The sequence below is a fragment of the Hipposideros armiger genome, unplaced genomic scaffold (genome assembly GCF_001890085.2).
Source record: "Hipposideros armiger isolate ML-2016 unplaced genomic scaffold, ASM189008v1 scaffold_8, whole genome shotgun sequence".
Taxonomy (NCBI): domain Eukaryota; kingdom Metazoa; phylum Chordata; class Mammalia; order Chiroptera; family Hipposideridae; genus Hipposideros; species Hipposideros armiger.
This window is the reverse complement of record NW_017731358.1, coordinates 5820786-5839767: the sequence shown is the minus strand read 5'-3', so window position 1 is coordinate 5839767 and position 18982 is coordinate 5820786. Positions and strand designations below refer to the sequence as shown.

Genomic DNA, 18982 nt, shown 5'->3' with positions numbered 1-18982 from the left:
GCCCAGAGGGTGCCACCATCCTTCCCGCCTCTTGACAACTGTTGCGTGTTGAGGAGTAGCCATTAGCATTTTCCCTTGATAGACAATGCCCTTGGAGAGCCGATTGATCATGAAAGGTTTCTCAGCTGCACCAGAGTGCGGCCATGCTAACAAGAATGAACTCAGAGGTAGCATAGTATAGTGGTCTAGGCATCGGGACTCAAACGCTTGCATTCAATTCCCAGCTCGGTTACTAACTAGCTGTGCAGCCTTGGGCAAGGTACTTAACTTCTCTGTTAGGTGGACAGTAGGGCAGGTGCGAGGATTAAATGAGTGAAAAGTGTAAGATGCCTAGGACAGTGTCTGGCACAGTGTTCATTAAATGCCAGCTATGCTTATTTTTCAAAGGAGAATTCCAAATATTTAGAATATTTTTTCAAGTTGGATTTGGTGTCTTCCCCATAACCCCCTCCCGCCTCCCTCTCAGTGTCTCTCTGTCCTTTCCTTGCGCTGACTTTCTTTTAATTATTTCTCCTTCCCCTGCTTTGGACTGAAACTGTCCCTTTGAGATGGTTTCTGGGGGAGGTGATGCTGAAGTAGCCAGGTCTCTATGCCCTTTAACACTCAGTGACCACTAGACACAACAGACACAACAGACTCCAGGCCCTCTGGGCAGGAGCGGCCAGTGTCTAATGGCTCGGGTGTGTTTTGGAGACCAGGGCTGAGATCGGCTTACATTGCTTAGTGGAGTGGATTGTTTATAAGTGGCTGTTGCTGGCCCCGCAGGTCCCATGCAGGTCCCAGAGCAACGACATGGCTTTGGGCATTGCCCTCAGCTGTCCGAACATCAGTCTTCTTGAGGCTGGTACTGCCATGGACCTCACATTGTGCAGGCCTGTGTGACTACACATGTTCCACCCTCCATTCTGCCCAGAGAGATCACCACGGGGTAACCTGGGAAATGCTCTTGGTCAAGGTTTTGGATTAGTTTTACCAAAGACTTCCCAACTGGGAGGGGCCCACGGAAGTGACAGGGAAGGCCTTGGCATCTACTCCCCTGGACATCTCACCCCACCATGGTAATCCCCATGCCCACCTGTGGGGCGGCTATGGGCAGGTTGAACTAGCGGAGGCAGGGGGCTAGATGAGGTGACTTGTGGAGGACCCAGCCAATCGGGGGATATCCATGTGAAAAAGGTCAACACATTAGCAGAAAATAACATTTTTTCTCTCTCCGGGTCCATTTCTTCTTTATTCCTTCAGCATTTACAGTAAAAATGCTCAATGGTTCCGGATTTGCTATCTGAGATGCAGAGGAGAGAGACACTTCATCGTGAGCGGAGGGGGCTACTGCTATCTTCAAGTACTTCACTCTACTTTCTAAGAGGAAGGAAGCAAGTGGGACGGGGGGTGAGGGAGGGAGTGGAGGGGGTGCAATTGGAGGACGGGGTGGAGAGCCACACAGTGGGGAGAGTATTTCTGACATCTCAGCTGATCTGGGTTTCACAGGACCCGTCCTCTTAGGCCTCTGTTGTGGCTGCTCTCTACCCCTCAAGGTGAAATGCCACTTCCCCGGGGAGCTTTGTACCCTGCCCTCCTATAGCCGCCAGCATCAGCCTCAAGCTCAGGGGGGATTCTGTTCTAGAGCTGGCCACCAGAGTGGGAAGTGGGAAGTCTGTTGGTCTTGGAGCTCCCATCCAGGCTTGGGATGTACAAAAAACATTTCAAACCAAATTGAGGGTCCAGGGAGAATAGCCCTCTTACCCCCGTCACTTCTGTAGGTATAAACTGGCCCACCAGAACACTCCAGACCCCCAAAGGCCCCAGATGGCAGGATTTAGAGCGCCCCCCCTTTCTCCCCATCACCCAAGAATGTGAAATAGCAGCAAACAAAAGTCTCATCCAAATTAGGAAGCAAGCAGCTCTGTCTGCCAGTGAGTGTGTGCTGTAGGGGCTGTTTGGGGTTTTGGGCTCCCCCAGAGGTCCCGTCAAACCCACAATGTTATCAAGACTTAAGTTGTTATTGACCCTAAATTACAGTCCTGTGCCATCCCACCACCAAACCCAAAATGCTGCTGCAAAAGGAGCTGTTAGCTCAGAGCCCCTAGTCGGCTTCAGCCCCTGTGCCCCCATATCCAAGCCTGTGAACAAAGCCTTCTCTGAGCCAGAGCTGTGGGGCATTAGCACAGGTCCCCATATGCTCTGAGGAGCCCACCGCTGGGGGTGTTGTGTGAGGGCACTGCTGGACAGATGCCAAGACCTGGGCATGTGCCACAGGACTAGATTGCCACCCTCACTCCTCAGTAACGGAGCGTGTGCCCAAGGACTCTGAGTGGGGGCACCTATCCTGTCAGTGAGGGGGCACAGGGTCTCTGGGGGTACAAGCAGCAATCAGTAAGACCACGGCTGAATGAGCTGACAGTGACCCTCATACAAAGGTCCCTTCCTCCCCGACCCCCGTCCTCATTACCTTCTTGGGAGAGGATGATGAACTTGGTGGTCTTGAGTGTCTTTCCATTCAGCGTCCAAGTGACGGTGGCCAGGGGGTCAGAGGACACCTGGCACTGGAGTAGCAGCTTCTCGCCCTCTGACACATGGACATCTCGTAGCTTCTCCTTGAAAGTTGGGGCTGTCCCTAGGCTCTCTGGTCTTTTCTCATTATCTGTGTCCCCCGAATGCCCCTTCTTACAGTTCACATCGTTCTTAACTTCCTTCTTGAGTTCTTCTTTCTCTGCTGCTTTGGGGATCTCAGCTGGTTTGGCGTTGCTCAAGGGTTTTGGGGTCTCGGCTGGTTTCGCATTGCTCAGGGGTGTTGGGGTCTCTGCAGGCTTAGCATTGCCTAAAGGTTTTGGGGTCTCGGTTGGCTTGGCATTGCCCATAGGTTTCAGGGTATCGGCAGGTTTGGTGTTACCTAAGGATTTTGGGGTCTCAGCTGGCTTGGCATTGCCGATGGGTTTTAGGGTCTCAGCAGGCTTGGCATTGCTGATGGGTTTTGGGGTCTCAGCAGGCTTGGCATTGCCCATGGGTTTCAGAGACCCTGAAGGTTGGGCATTGCCCACGGCCTTGGGACTTTCTGCTACCTTGGCATTCAAGCCCTCAGCATTGTTGCTACCATTCTCTGCTGGTAATTTTTTCTTGCTGCCCAGCACTGAGCGAAAATCCGGGGTGGCAGGTTTTGGAGGTGGTACCTTCTCAGGCACCGGGGTCTTGGGAGTCCCCTTCTTGGCCAAGACAGAGCGGAAGTCGACCTGCTGGGGGCTGTGTATCTTCCTCTCCTCCTCGGACACAGTCTTTGGCTTCACTTGCCGTTGCAGGTTGGCACGGAAATCCATCTGCTCGGCTGGGATCTCCTTCAGGTCTTCTTCTGACACGGCCTTGGTACTCACCTTCTTCCCCAGGACGTCACGGAAGTCCAGCTGCTCCACCTCCTGCTGGCGGATGGCCTCCTCCGTGTGCTGCCGTGTCTCCACGCGCCTCTTCAGCACCCCCCGCACGTCCTCACCGTCTTCTTCCTCTTGCCAACCCTGTTCTCTTGCTGGCCAGCCGGGCCTCAGGGTCCCATAGCAGTCTCCACCACCATCAGCACCAACTCCTCGGCTGCAGAGGCCCTCACAGCTGGCAGGCTCCCTCCCCCTGCAACCAGTGAGGGAAAAAAGGAAAGTAGCAGGAGGAAAAGGGGCTGGGTAAGAAAGAAACGTCAGGGGAGAGCAAATCCCTGAGAGAGGGAGGGTAGAGGGGAGGAGGAAGGGCCAGTGGGGGCTGGCCAGGCTATGTTTATAGAAGGGAACATTGGTGAGAGGCGCTTGCTTGCTTAGTTGGTTTGTTACATCGGTAATGACTTCAGTAGCCTTATAAGGGTGTGTGCAAAAAAAAAAATAAATAAAAAAAATAAAATTCACCCCCTTCTCCTCCCCTGCTCTCCCTCCCTCATTCTCCTTCCAATTGCTCCCTCTTGGCTCAGGCAGCCTCAGCTGGAGGATACAAACAATCTGCGGCTGATGGGCTGGGCCTGCAGGGGTCAGGAGGAAGGTGGGTGGGTGGTGGCATGGGGCCTGGCCAGGCGACTCCTGGGGGGCACTCACCGCAGCGGGGCTTGGGCAGGGCTGCTCTGTAGCACCAGCGACACCTGGCAACTGCATTCTCCAACTCGGTTCCTGAAGAATTCAAGGGACCAGTACAGATCCACAGGCTCTCTGGGCTGAGGGCCTGCTCAGCCCGAGGGCTGTGACCAGGGAAGGGCGAGCAGAAACTTGGCCACGGGCTGGGTGCTGGCTCCAGGGAAGATGGGGACACAGGCTTAGCTGTGACCCCAACATGCTCACCCCAGACCTAGGTTTAGGGCAGGGCCCTCCCCTCCCCTTGGGCTCACCCTTCATTTTCCCAGCTCTTGTTTAAAAAGGAAAAAAAAAAAAAAAGATGAATCTGCTGGGCAACAGCTAAGGTAGGCATCCACAGTAGGGATACTTTTCTGCAAATATATTACAAAAACGACACAATCAGTCCCTCAATCAACAAAAGCCTAAACCTACTGAAAGCTTTTGGAGCTGCTTGGTCTCTAGATTGTGTGGCTGTGATCAGCTGGCCAGTGACTTTGAGTCTGACTCTGTGCTTCCTTCACACAGAGCTGGTTACTTCTCTCTCCTCACAGTGTCCCCGCATCTGCTACTTCCACTTTGCCTGCTCATGAAATGAAAACACCCTCCAATCCCTACCCATTGGCTAATGCCCTCAGATCAGAACTTTTGGTATTGAAAACCTAACAGGTTCTTCTTCCTTCAGGTGGGGATGGTTCCAAATTCTTTAATCCACTGTTAAAACTGTTCCATCTCCCCAAGCTAGTGTGGGACTGGCTGAGGCCCCCTCTGCTCAGCAGAGAGGCTAAACCCTATTTGTGTTGCAGGGGACTAGTAGCAGCTCAGCCCTCAGGCCCCCACAAGGCTGCCATCTGCTGGCGTTTCTGAGCTCTGCCCAGCCCAGAGGTTCTGCTCAGACTAGGGGAAGGGGTGGTGGCAGGCCTGAGAGCCAAAGGCAGCTCTTTATGATAATAACCACCCCTTTTATATAGCACCCTCCAGCTTTCATGATTTTCACATCTGTTCTTTCTTGTTCCCAAACATCCCAGTGAAGTATAGAGCACCATTAAGCCTATTTTAAAGGTAAGGAAAGCAGGCTCAGTAGTTTATGCAGGGCAGTGCCGGGACTCTGGGGTTTCTCATTCATTCCCCTACCCGGGGCCATCTTACTGTGTGGTGCAGACATGTGCCTCTCTTCCTACCACAGATGTGCCAAGCTCTGCAACAGGTTCCTTACATAATCCATCTCACTTGATCTGATGACAGCTCTGTGAGGTTGGGGTCAGCACCATTTTTATGGGTAAAAAAACTGAGGTTTATATAAGGTCTGACAATTAAGTTCGCGAACTTGTTGCAACGATGTTGCTAACCTTTTTTGGTATCAGAGGGATTATTCATTATGAATTTGTAACAGTTAACCAAGTTTACTATTTGGAAGTGCTGAAAACGCTGCGTGAAAAAGGTGGACGACATGAACTTTTTACTAACAATTCATGGCTTTTGCATCACGACAATGCACCAGCTCACACCGCACTGTCTGTGAGGGAGTTTTTAGCCAGTAAACAAATAACTGTATTGAAACACCCTCCCTACTCACCTGATCTGGCCCCCAGTGACTTCTTTCTTTACCCAAAGATAAAGAAAATATTGAAAGGAAGTCATTTTGATGACATTCAGGATATCACGGGTAATATGACAACAGCTCTGATGGGCATTCCAGAAAAAGAGTTCCAAAATTGTTTTGAATGGTAGACTAGGCACTGGTGTGGGTGCATAGCTTCCCAAGGGGAGTACTTTGAAAGTGACCGTAGTGATAGTCAGCAATGAGGTATGCAACACTTTTTGTTTGTTTGTTCGTTTTTAAGCTGAGCCATCCTGCCACCTGTTGGCAGCTCAGCTCGGGCCGGGAATCAAACCGCTATTGCTCAGAGCTCAAACTCTTGAGCGAGCTCTTAACCAACTGAGCCACTCGGCCGGCCCCTGATATGCAGCACTTTTTATAGGATGAGTTTGTGAACTTGATTGTCGGACCTTGTAAATGTTAATTTACACAGAATAATAAAGCCACAGAACTAACTAGTGGGGAAAGTGGCCCACCTGAATCCAAGACCTTCCTACTCAGCCCTACAGTGCTCATCAGTACAAATCTGTTCTGGGATAGGTGTGTATTTGTGTGTGTCTCTATGTGTGTGTATAGATCAAGCACACACATGGATTCACAGTGTTTGGTGGGAGTCTGTGTTTGGGAACATGTGCCATGCACAAACCACCCCATGTGGACAGACCTCTGAGCACGTGTTCATGAAGCTCTTTCAATGTATGTGGGTACCTGCCTCGCTTTGCCTGGCCTCCCTCCCAGAGGAGGGCCAGCTCTGGGTCAGATGCTGGCAGCTCATGGCATGGAAGATGACTGTCGGGGCTCCTGGAGGTTGCTGCTGACTCCCGGGCACTTGAAGCAAGAAGAGGTTGATCTTTGCTGCTCCCCATCCCTCCTCTTATCTGTTGAGTCCCTTCTTGGCCACCTTCCTCAATGCTCAGGTTCTCAGGGGCACAGATGTATAGTTTAGGGAGCCTCATGTCTGGGGAGTTTGAGGGCCCAGGGTGCTCCTTTGCCCAACAAAGAGCAGCTAGTTGCCTCCTTTGTGCCAGGCCCTGGGAAGGCTGGGAGGCCTTCACAGTACCCTGAGGACTTAACGCAGGAGGCTTATGGGGCTTGGGTCAACTTATAGAATAATCATGGGAGGTCATTTGGGGGTGAGGCCCAGGCCCCTGGCTCCCCACTTTTGCCAGGGTGCTGGCCAGTATGAGGCCATTCTTTTCCCACTTTTCTCTCAGGCACAGGGTATGGGGCCTGGGGTTGGTGTGGGCAGGAGGACAGGGTGCCCGAGGGCCATGTTTCCTCAGTAGCTCTTTTCAACATCTCCTCTGCTGAGTTTCCTCCTGTCACAAGTAGCACGTAGCCCAGATGCAAAAATCAGCAGCAGACACTGACCAGATGGCCCTGCTTTACCCCAGCCAAACTCCTCAGAGGCTTTAAATGGTGGGGCGCCCTGTCTGCTGAGCTGGAGTAAGCTCTGTCTCCTGGTGGGAGAAGCAGGAGAGGGCTCCTGTTGTTTTCCACTACCTTCTCTCAAGGAGGGGAGGCACCCCGGTGGCCTGCTGCTCAGCCCCACCCCCAGGCCTCACCCCGAGGCACCCAGGCAGTCTGAAGAGCAGACGGATTGTGGACTTGGGATCCCATGGCTGGCCCACTAAGTGGATCAGCCCTTGGGGTAGCCTGGGGGGGGGTCACTATTTCTTCAGTCATAAACTTTCGTAAGTCATAAACTTAAAACCATGATTTAAGGCAAATCATGGTTCATTTAAAGCCTCCAAAGGTCTGAGAGGCCTGTTGGCTGGGATCCACACACCAGATAATCTAACCAGCCTTTGGGGTCATCTTTGGTATCTGCACATGCTCAGTTACAAAGCTCAGTGACAAAGTCAGGCCTGAGTTTGAGGATGAGGCCCCTGCCCCACACCCAGCCCAGGTGCTGCCACAGAGGATATGGGGCTATCACCCTGTGAGCTGCACCTTTTACAAACTCACAGAGCCCTTTTTGCCTTCACCTCTCAACCCCTGTATAAGAAGCTCACTCCTTGGGTAGAAAGCGTTGGAGGTTGTCCCGCTCTGAATCACCTACCTCTGGAATGAATTTTATATGCCAAATTAGTTTAAAGGACTAATTTCCTGGAGAGTATCAATGTTTCAAATATTTCAGCTGGATGTGGAGCAGCTGACTTTTTGACATTTCCCCCTTTTAGTTCCGGGAAGGGAAGGGGAGGTAGAAACCACCCACCCGGACCTACCCCACCACGTTAGCAGGGACAGTTAAGGTCCCTCGCCCTCCCACCCTGACTTCTCCCCAACCATCCAGTCTTCCTTCTTGAAAGGCATTTCGTCCTGGGTTTAGGTCTGACTTTTGTCAGGATGAGAAAGCTGGAGAGGAGCGAGGCCCCTGGCACCCAGGAGAACTTTCCACTGACTTGCTCCTTCTCAGCTGGGGACAGAGCCAAGGCCAGGGCACCAGCCTCCCAAAGGAATGAAGAGGCCGGACTTTGGGGAGGGAAAAGGGGCAAGGGCTGCGTGGGTGGGGACTCTAGCGCCATTTCCCAGGTTCCCCAAGTTCCCAGTGCACTTGGGAGAAACAGGGAATGGAAGAGCATCTGATTTAAAGACAGAGATTAGGGTTCCAAGCGGAGCTCTGCTACTGGCCTGTGGGTGGCCACAAGCAACCCTGAGACCTCAGTTTCCCCCATTATCAAACGAAGAGGCAGCTAGATCACTTCTGAAATCCCTTCCAGCTGGGATTTCTAAGTTTTATGACTATCCCCCGCTGGGCCCAGACAGTCTGCCTGCCGACCTCCCAGTGCAACCCTCCATGCTGGCCTGGCCACCTTCCCACAGCCTGAGCTTTGTTCTTCCTTACCCTTTCTTACTCAGCCTATCCAGCAGGCCCTCGGCAAGCCAAGACGTTACTCTGTTGCCAAGACTCAGCCTGGTTTCCTCAAAATGCCACAAAAAGCTCATCTCTTTTAGGATGTCTGATTTGATTAACATATTGTCTCAAAGCTCTACTCCTTCCATACAGTCAAGCTTTATTCTCACATATAATCGGTTTTTAGTATTTGTAATGGTCTAGGAGAAGAGTATATCATCTCTTTTGGAGGCAGATCTGCCTTCCTGAGAGGAACTGGTTCAGCCATGAGGCGACGGCTGTTGGTGTGCTCTGAGCATACCGCTCATGGTAGTAGCATGACCAGGCAGCCCACAACCGCCTCATCAGCTGACCACAGAGGTGTCTTTAGCTCAGCTGAGATTCGCTGAACCCTGCCCAGCTCAGCGCAACTTCCCAGCAGATCCATAGATTCCTAAGAAATAACAGTGGCTTTTTTTTTAAGCCACTAAGTATGGGGGTGGTTTGTTATGCAGCGAAAGCTAACAGATACAAGTATAAAGCACATGCCCAGAAAGGACACAAGTGGATGGGGCACATAGTAGCTTTTGCTGTTATTATAGGAACAATGCTCCAACATAGAAGCAGCCTTAGAATGTGGCCACAGAGCCTTGAACATAATGGGCTCAGGACGGGGAAATGATTTATCTAGGAGAGCAAGCCCCTTGCAAAGCGGCCAGGTGCCTGGGCCAGGACAGGTCCAACCATCCCCAGGATGTGGCACAGCCTCCTATTTTCAGGGTCAAGGTGCTTACAAATACTCTTCTTCCATGTTGCCACCAACCCTAGGGGCTGGTGTTCTGTCTCCATCAACTCAGGGCTGGCATGGAATTTTAAGAGAGCGTTTTAAAAGCAGTAGAACATTTTTGGATCGAGTTCATTTAACAAGTGGTTGCCACATGCTGACTGTGGGCCAGGCATGTTCTAGGCACTGGGAACATAGCAGTGTGCGTTCACGGAGCTTCCCTTCCTGTGTAATCTAGAAAGGTCTTGACAGGGAGGAAAAAAAAGAATGAGGATAGTTAACCTCCCTGGAGTGGTTTTAAAGTGTCTACAAATTCTTTGATACTCCTCTCCCCAAAGGCAGAACTTAATTCTCTTCCCCTTGAGTATGAACTGTGCTTAGTGACTCACTTTTAACCAATAGAATGTAGCAGAAGTAATGGTGTGTGACTTCTGAGGATTAGGTCATAAAAGACACTGCAGATTCCAGCTCCTTCTTGCTCTTGGATTACAAGCTCTGGGAAAGTCAGCGGCCATGCCATGAAGATACTCAAGAAGCCCTATGGAGAGGTCTACATGGTAAGGAGCTGAGGCCTCCTGCCACAAGCCCTGTGAGTGAGCCTTCTTAGAAGTGGATCCTGCAGCCTCAGTCAAGCCTTCAGAGACCGCAGCTCGAGCTGACATCTTCACTGCAACCTCATGTGAAAACCTGACCCCCAAATCACCTCTAGCTATGCTGTTTCAAATTTCTGAGCCATAGAAACTGTGAGATAACAACTGCTGTGTTAAGATGCTAAGTTTGAGGATAATTTGTTACACGGCAAGAAATAANTGATAATACAATATTGATAAGTGGACTGTATATATATCATCCATATCATGCATGATAAATATTGCCGGACTTTTAGATGATTAAAAGAATAACATATGTAAAACAGTCAGAACAATATCTGGCACATAATAAGTATCAAAATAAATGTTCTGTGCCTTTCCTAACCCAACTGACCTTTATGGTTGGTCGAACTCAATCTGACAGTACTACAATGAGAAAAGTCCCCCAAACCAGGACATTCACATTTAATCAGGCAGAGATCAGAAAGGGCATGGACAGGCGCCAATGAGATGGCCTTGTGGCAATTCCTTACAAAGTTTAGCACTTCAAGATTCTAAAGCATGTGCGTGACTCTGTTCAGTGTTATTCTCAACTTCCTGTGATGTGAAAGAGTTTGTGTCCCATTTTACCACGGAGAGAGCTAAGGCTCAGAGAAGGAAGCTGGCCTTTCCTAAGGTCCTGGGGCTGACATGACCAACAGGGTCCTGGTCTGGGACCTCCCTCCACTGTCCTGAGAACACAGGCTGGCCACCTAGATGCCACAGGAGTTTTCAGTCATTGCGTGCATGCCCAGAGTCGCTGGTTACCCTAGAGAGACACTCTAGCGGGGTTGTGCTCTAGCTGTCATCTGTCATGGTTTTGGTTTGAGGCACGGCTAGGAGAGCCAGGGTCTGAGGCGAGGCCCTCAATGGCAATGGTGCCTCAGGGAACCTGAGCCTTCTTCGTTTAGGGAGGGCAGGCCCTGGCTGCGGCACACAAATAGCAAGGGAGGGGTCCCTGGGACCCAGCGACACACTTGCTGCCCGGCTCAAATGGGGCCAGACTAAATATACCCCAGGTTTTTCCCACAGCTGTTCGTTCGGCTGCTCTGCTGAGACCAAGCCCAGAGAAGGCCTTCTCTCTGGAATCCAGGAAGGGCTGAGCCTCCTTGATTTACTAGCCTAGGAGTAAAGATTTAAAGTGAACAGGTCTATTGCTTTGGTACTTGGTCCACTGGCCAATGACTTACCACTCACGGACTCACTCCGTCATTAAACTGAGTTGCTAGCTATTGGTACACTGTTCCATTTTGAGAGAAAATAAAAAGGACCAGGCCTGTCCTACAATGGGGAAGATAACAACAAAGATTAAGAATATTTGTAAGTGGGGCTGGCCGAGTGGCTCAGTTGGTTAGGAGCGCAAGCTCTGAGCAACAGGATCGCTGGTTCGATTCCCACATGGGCCAGTGAGCTGTGCCTGAGCTGAGCCGCCACTGAGCTACCAACAGGTGGCAGGATGGCTCAGCTGGTGCTCTTAACAACAAGGTTCAACTCCTGCATGGGATGGTGGGNAGACAAAGAGTACATACTGGATGAGTCCATTTATATAAATCCTAGAAAATGTAAAATATAGTGACAGAAAGCAGATCAGTGGTTACTTGGGGCAGAAGTTGGGGGGATGGATTGTGAAGGGGCACAAGGAAGCATGTGGGGGGTGATGGGGGATGTTTGTTGTTGTTTTTTAAAATTATAATGGTTTCATGGGTGAAGTTTCAAATCAAGTACCATAAATACGAAGAGTGATCAAACAATACAGTGAAGGTTTAAATTAAAAAAAATTATTACAGTAAAAGACACATTGCCATTAATCCCCCTCAAAATACTCTCCCTCTTTTCTAACACTCTTATCCCACCATTCTTGCCACTTTCTGAAGCAGTTCTGGAAGTCCTCTTTCGTGAGTGTCTTTAGTTGTGCTGTTGTAGCTGCCTCAATGTCCTGAATCATTTTGACTTTTGGGAAGAGACAGAAGTCGTACGGTGCCAGATATGATGAATCAGGTGGATGACACACTGTAATGTTTTTATTTGACAGAAATTGCCATATATCAGAAGCGATATGTGACACGGAGCATTGTAATGATGGAGGATGATTTATGGCACACTTAAAACACACCTTCTCTCAACTGTAGCTCACACCTGACTGACTTGTTGAACTGAACAAGTTGAAACTTGTCACACACTATTACTAAGGTTTGACGCACCTCTTCCCATATTGAAGATCCCTGCTTTTCTGTTAGATGGCACTCGGCAGCAGCATTCACCATATTTTGTGATCACANGGAAGCAGGAATTGGAGGGCAGGACATGCAGACTCACTTGAGCAGGATCTCATACTGGCCGGCATGCCAGGGCTGTACATTCTTTAGAACCAGGGTGAACACGTCCTCGTTCTGTAGCACCTCAAAGTGGCCGGTGTCACTGGAGAGGGCTTTGCCTTCTTGGAGCCAGTGCACGGTGGGGAACGGGTCACCAGCTATGGCGCAGGAGATGAGAACACTCTGGCCCAGGGAAGCTGTCACCGAGCGAGGCTTGCTGATGAACCAGGGTTGGGTGCCATCCTGAGGCTCTGGAAGTTGGCGAAGGGTTGAGTTAGAGAGGGAGGCCTTTCAGCAGACAGAGTCCCCTCAGTTCTCCGTGGTGGTGAAGGGTGGAAGACAGCATGCTATTCAAATAACAGCTTGTCCAGAAACCACTTTTACTGGCTATGTAGATATAGCGTATCTTTTTTATGGCAAATCCACCTTGGTTACATTCTCAAAGGATAATATTAACATGCATTTGCATATCCAAAGCAAGGGAATGTAGCCCAGAAGGTACAGGGCACTAGGCTGGGCACGAATGATCTACATCACATGTGATGATTAAGAGCTGTCACTGGCTTTATGTGCACATCACTTGTCTCTCCTCTTAAATGGAGGCTCTCTAAAGGCAAGAACCGTAATTGGCCCACAACTCACATCAAAAGCTATCTGCCAAATTGTTAATGTGTATTATGTGATTGCTCTCCCAGCACTCTATGCAGCTGTCACCAGAGAGGGCAGGGACTTCAGAAGGCAGGCAAGGGCCGCCCCACTCAGCCAGAGCCTGAGATGTAAGGTGAGGAGCTGGCCCCTGGGTCTGGGATGGGACCAAGAGAGCACAGGGTCCATGGTGGGAACAAAGTAGGCTCCTATGGTTTCCTTGCCTCCAAATTGCTTTTGGAGAGACCATGGCAGCACCACCCCCTGTCCCCCGCCCATGCCGCTGGTCAGCCTTACCTTGCACCGTGAGCACGGCCTGGGTACGGACCTCTCCGGCGCTGTTCCAGGCTTCACAGGTGTAAGTGCCCGTGTCCTCCGGGAACACCTCCTGGATACACAGGCTGTGCCGAGTGCCTCTCTGTTCAAAGTGGAAGTCCTCTGACTCCTGGATCTCGTTTCCGTTGTGAAGCCAGATGACCTCAGGGGGTGGGTTCCCTGAATGTGGAGGAAGGGCAGGGCACTGGTCAGGGAGTTGCTTCCCTGGGCCATGTGGCAATTCAGCACACAGTCCTGTGACACTGTACTAAATACTTGACCCAACTCTATGCTTCAGTTTCCCCATCCAGAAAATATCCCAACCGTATCTACCTCATAGGGCTATTGGAAGGATTAAGTAAGTTCATGCAGCCCCCTTAGGAGCCCACTAGAATAGCAGATTAGAATAGTATCCGGCACAAAGAAAGTACTCAATGTGTGTTGATTATAATTATTTAACAACAGATTTGGGGAAGCTAGAAAGAATTCAGAAGTGAAAAGGTACAATCTCAGAGATGAAAAAGAAAACCCAAAAAGGATGGTTTTTAAAATTCAAATTCAAACTGCCTGATGATACTGAGTCGTCACAGGACGACCGGGTTGGAGGTACACGTGTTTCCTGCTCTGTGCTGCCTCACACGGGGCGGGCGTGTCCAGGCAACGTCATGTGACTTCATGGTAACACGCTTGTCCATTTTCACCAGCAGGAAAGCTCAGTTGCATTTCATTTTGCTACCAAACCAATGTTGTCTGAAGGTGAAGATGGGCATCAGTGCATCCAGAATTTCTAAACACAGCTCACGGTGAACAGCATCTTCAGTTTTTACTAGTCTAGTTTCCTGGGTGGTTTCTAGCAATGTGCTGGGGCATAAAACAATGGCCACCGGTGAGGGTTCTCTCTGTGGTTAGGGCTGAGCTGATATGTTCTGCTTCCAGAGGAGCAAGGCCCAGGATGGCTGCTGAAGAAGCCTGAGTGGTTCAGGCTCTGGAGAGGCTCCAAGAGAGAGGAGACCACATCTGTCTCCAGTGGGTTAGCCAGCACACGACTGGAGGCCAGGTGCATAGCACCTCTGATTTCTGTCAAGTTGAGGAGTGTGGACAGGGGAGGGGACTCAGGCCTCTGCCTGGGACTGTCATGGGACTCACTCCAGCCTGCAGTAGCAGGAAGTTCACTCGAGGATGGCTAAAACCGTGAGCCCACAGGATCTCTCACAGCCCATTTTATTGCTTCGGTAGCTCAAGGGGAACTCAAGACCCAGGAGGGCAGCCTCCAGGCTGTCAGAGACCGATCAGTGGCCAGCAACCATTTCTAATGAATGGGAAACTTGACTCCCCAGGTGTCTCTTGCTGGCTTTTAGCAAGGATCGTGACATCTCACATTGTGTTGCTTGCCAATCACATGGTCTTGTCACCCTGTCTCTGTTTTAGGACCTTTGCTCCATCTTCTCCCCTTAAAATTTGAATAGAGCAACTGAGAATATCTTCCAAGAATTGGGACGTTCTCACATCGTCTGATTTTGCACCAGTGTTTGAAATCTCCCAGCGACATTGGCCACACTGTTTTCACATTAATCCCTCACTCCTCTAGCTGTGGCCATCGTCTTCCCCTGGACCAGTTAACCTTGAATCTAGAAAAATCATGCTCAGAGAAAGCAGACAAAAGGGACCAAGAGGCTCTGTTCTTTGGTTCCACTGACTCACAGCCACTTGCTGATTTTCTGGTGGGTCAATGATCTGAAAAGGACATCAGAGAGCAACACCCATGCTGCAGCCATGTCCATTTTCACATATACCCGGAGGAGAGAGATGCAGAGACAGACCTGACACCTGAACTGTCATGGTGACCTGGCTTCCGTCCATGACTTTGAGATCAGAGAGGCCCTGCAAGAAGAGGGGTGCGACGGGCTTGCCAGTAGCCGTGGGCAGAAGATACGCACTCTTCCCGTCACTTTTCTTTTCTGTGTGGCAGACAATAGAATGGGTGAACATTCATTCATGCATTTGACAAACACAGACTAAATGACCCCTTGCCACGTGACTGTCAGGGTCACGTTCCCACCAGGAACTGACTGCTGATAGATGAGAAGTTTGGGGAGCCCTGGAGATCACCATGAACGAGATGTGCTGTTTTCTCTGCTTGGCATGACCATGCTCTTGCCTGATAAGTGGGGAACAAATGAGGCCCTTGCAGGGCCATGTCCAATCTAGGCCCTGGTTGCCCAGGAGAACTTCAAGGGGTGGGGCAATACTTGGCATTTTATAAGATTTTTTTTCTTAAAGTTTATTTACTTTTTTGAATAAGTGACACCCTCACATGACACAAAATTCAAAAGGTACCAGAGAGTACATGGAAAGTCTCCCATTCACCCCTGTCTATCAAGCATTTATCTCCAGAGGCGACCACTGTTCAGTTTCTTGTTGTTCTTGCCAAAGATGGTCTATGTGTGTAACACGCATAAGCAAACAGGCATAATCTTTTTTCTCAAAAAAAAAAGCACAGTATACACAATGATTGGCTTTGTGTATTGCTTTTTCATTTAGCAATGTATCTTGATGTCTCTCATGGAACAGAACTGAAGAGCTTCTTCACTGTTTTCTACGACTGCATGATGCTCCACTGCCATCTCATGAGATTTTTAAGCATCTCGAGAAAGCCAAACACTCATGAGAATGTCTAAATTAAGAAGACTGATCATCTCAAACACTGGTGTTGGTGAGGATGTGAGGCAACTGGAACCCTCATANGAGGCTGTGCAGCTGTAGTTCCCGCTGTCCCTTGTCCGGGCTCTCAGCAGGCAGAGGTAATGGGCCCCGCCATCTTCATAAATCTCAATGGTGCCTTCTCGTCTCCTCAGGGGGGAACCTTCCAGAAACCAGGTCACTTGGGGCTTTGGGATCCCTGAAACTACAGGGCCAGGGGAAGGCCATGAGGCCCCTGGAGAGCACGCTGCACTTGTTGGGTGGGGACGGGGGAGCTGAACCTGAGGGAAGACCTCAGTCTGGTGTGCAGCTACTCTCCAGCTTTGGTCCACTTTCTTACCCAACCCCCTACTCCACAAAAGTCAACATCCCAAGACAGAGGCAGGGTCCACAGGGAGGAGGAATACAGGGTGACAGCCAGTTTTCTAGGTGAGCCAAAGCCAGCAGAAGGGACAAAAGAGGAGACCCTGTGGCCCGTGATGGTGATGGCCAGTTTTCCCCTCTAGGTAGTAAGAATGAGGGCACAGGGCTGATGCTCTATCCAACAGTGAGCCGTGGGCCACTGCTGGGTGTTCCTCAAGAATAACGGACGTTACTAGACTGAGTCCTTCCTGAAGGAAGACCCCTGTAAGGTGGCTTCCAGGCTGGAGGAGATCCGAGGTGGATACAGGAAGCTCAGACCACTGTGCTGAAGGAAGGCAGCGGCCACCCAGGGGCTACATACACTGCGGGAGCCAGTGACCTGAGTTAGCTCTACTCACCCTCACATCTGAACTTGACTGTTTGATCTTCACGGACTTCCTGGCTTTGGGGCTTGCTCTCAAATTTGGGGAATGTTGAATCCCTCCGGCTCTCCATGGAGATTTTCCTGGTAGTAACCTTGCTCACAACTTCTTGGCTTCCCAGGCCAGACTGCCTGGTGGGGAGGGTGGCTGGAGGGGGAGCAGCTGGCCTCTCTCTCTCTTCTCCAGAAGGAGAGAGGGGCCCCGAGACCGGTGCTCTTGCTACTGGCTGGACTTTTGTGGTCTGTAGGGTGATGGTGCTGGAAGTCTTCTGCAGGATGGGGGTCCTCAGGGCCTTTTGGGGTGAGTCCCCGGATGGTTCCAGCTTGGATTCCTTCAGGGGCTGAGGCATGCTACTTGTGACCCAGGCAGGAGAGCCACCTCTCTGGGTGCTGGAACAGTTTTGACTGTCAGCTGCAGTCTCCAGGCTGTTCAGCTTTGGCCCCTGGGTGATTCCGTTGGTCACTTCCTTCCTGATTTCNGAGTGGGCTGGAGGGCCCGCTATTGAAAATGCAGAGATCTCGTTTCTTCGACTGGGCTGCAATGTCCAGGAAAGCAGGCTGCCTCCGGAGAGTTGAGGAATTTCCTGTCTTGTACAGACTGGGAAGGCTTGAGGACAAAATGTTTTCGCCTGTCCGGCGTCCTCCCTGCTGTCTCAGCCAGAGTCCCCAGCTACTCTGAGCTCCGTGCATACACGCTCTTATTCCTAGGTGCTGCGGGAACCTCAGAAACTCCAGCTCCCTCTCCTTCAAGGCAGTGGTAGCTCCTCTTTGGCCCCCCTAATCAGTTGGGTCTCCCCACTGCCGAGTGTCCTGGCCTGAAGCTTTGGGAAAGCCACGTCACCCTATGGGTCTCTGCGAGTGGGGACTAAAGCATATCTGTGCCTTCTTCTCCTGAGAGGTGGCCTGGACACTGCCTGCATCCCCCTCCTGCCCCTGCCACTGCTCACTAGCTCTCTGAAAGCCACTGGAAATCCAGGGTCTGAAGCTGGGTTCTGGCCTTGGGCAAGTCACTGCTTCTGTACAAAGCTCAACTTCCTCAGCTATATATAACAGTAATAATGGTATCATCACAGGACTTCGGGAGTTTTAGAGATAATACATGAAAATACTTTGTATGACTATTCAGACTATTCAGACCATCAAAGATGCCACTTACTGTATGTGAGGCTGGCCTGGGAGCTGACTCACACCTATCCATTTGGGCTCAGTTATTTGGTGGGTTTATTATCAGCAGTGGCAGGACAAATGAAGACTGGGCCCTCATCCAAAGTTTACAGATTCATTTTTATGTGACTTGAGGCAAATACTGTTGGGAATACAAAAGCGTTGCTTAAAAATACCATGGAATATATCAAAAGTAAATTGAGAACAAACTTTCACGGCACTCCCGCCAGGAGAGAGGAGAGTGACTGCATTTGTGGGAACCAGCCCTGGGGCAGGCATTTAGCTTCAGTATCACCCATGGGCTCCTGACCCTGTTCTTCCTTCCCCAAGGTCCCGCAGCAAGAAGAGAGACATGACTGGGAGTAACTGCAGAATGAATCTGTTCCCAGACCTCAGTTTGGGGTCACATGGGCCTAGAGTGACTGTGAATCCAGACTAATGAATGACTAAGTCATTCAACTGCCCTAAATTCTTTACAGGAAGAGAAAACCAGCCAACCCTTCCTACAAACATACTCTGTGCTGGGATTAAGGAGCCACTGAGGATCTCAATTTTAGGGCAAGCAACTTCCTTTAGGAGGCCCGAGAAAAGCAATCCTAATAGAATCCTGAAACCCCAGCCCAACCCCACCCTTCTGCTTCACTGACCGAGAAGCCAGGTGTGTGCAGGTGAAGTGATTTGCCCAAGGTCACAGTGCCTGTTACAGACAGACCTGCAGCTCATACCTAGGCCTTCCGAGGGTAAGGCCAAGATGTTCCGGAGACTGTCTCTTCCAAGGGAACCAGCCTTCTTCAGTGGTACCCATGGTGAACTCTCCACGAGGGCAAACGTAGTATCTGCTGACCTACCTCCTAGACCCTTGACAAGGAAGAAGTGCTAAAGCAGAGCAGGGGAAGCCAGGCCAAAAGGGCACTATGTGTTCCATTTATTTGCAAAGCCAAACAAATTATTCTAGCTCATCTGTGGCCTACACACCATGCATCAGTTTTTGCTCACTCCTGTGTGGACTCAGATAAAATAAAAAGAGACGGATGCACACTGGTGCTTTAAACTCATAGCTCTAGCTGCATGAGCTGAAGTAAGTTCCCCAACCTAAGCCTCATTGTTCTCTCCTCTAAACTGCTGATAACACAGTCA

General features: G+C 50.5%; 1 protein-coding gene across 2 annotated transcripts in view; it reads right to left on the bottom strand.

The window, feature by feature from the left end:
- The window catches only part of MYLK (myosin light chain kinase), a 123124-nt gene that overhangs the window by 76041 nt on the left and 28101 nt on the right, over window positions 1-18982 (bottom strand). For both annotated transcript variants that reach the window (XM_019652518.1, XM_019652524.1), the window contains 5 exons: window positions 15018-15155; window positions 13180-13377; window positions 12239-12488; window positions 4062-4133; window positions 2450-3612 (listed from right to left, as the gene is read on the bottom strand). In XM_019652518.1, the coding sequence (XP_019508063.1) occupies window positions 2450-3612; window positions 4062-4133; window positions 12239-12488; window positions 13180-13377; window positions 15018-15155 (1821 nt within the window). The remainder of the gene's footprint in view (window positions 1-2449; window positions 3613-4061; window positions 4134-12238; window positions 12489-13179; window positions 13378-15017; window positions 15156-18982) is intronic.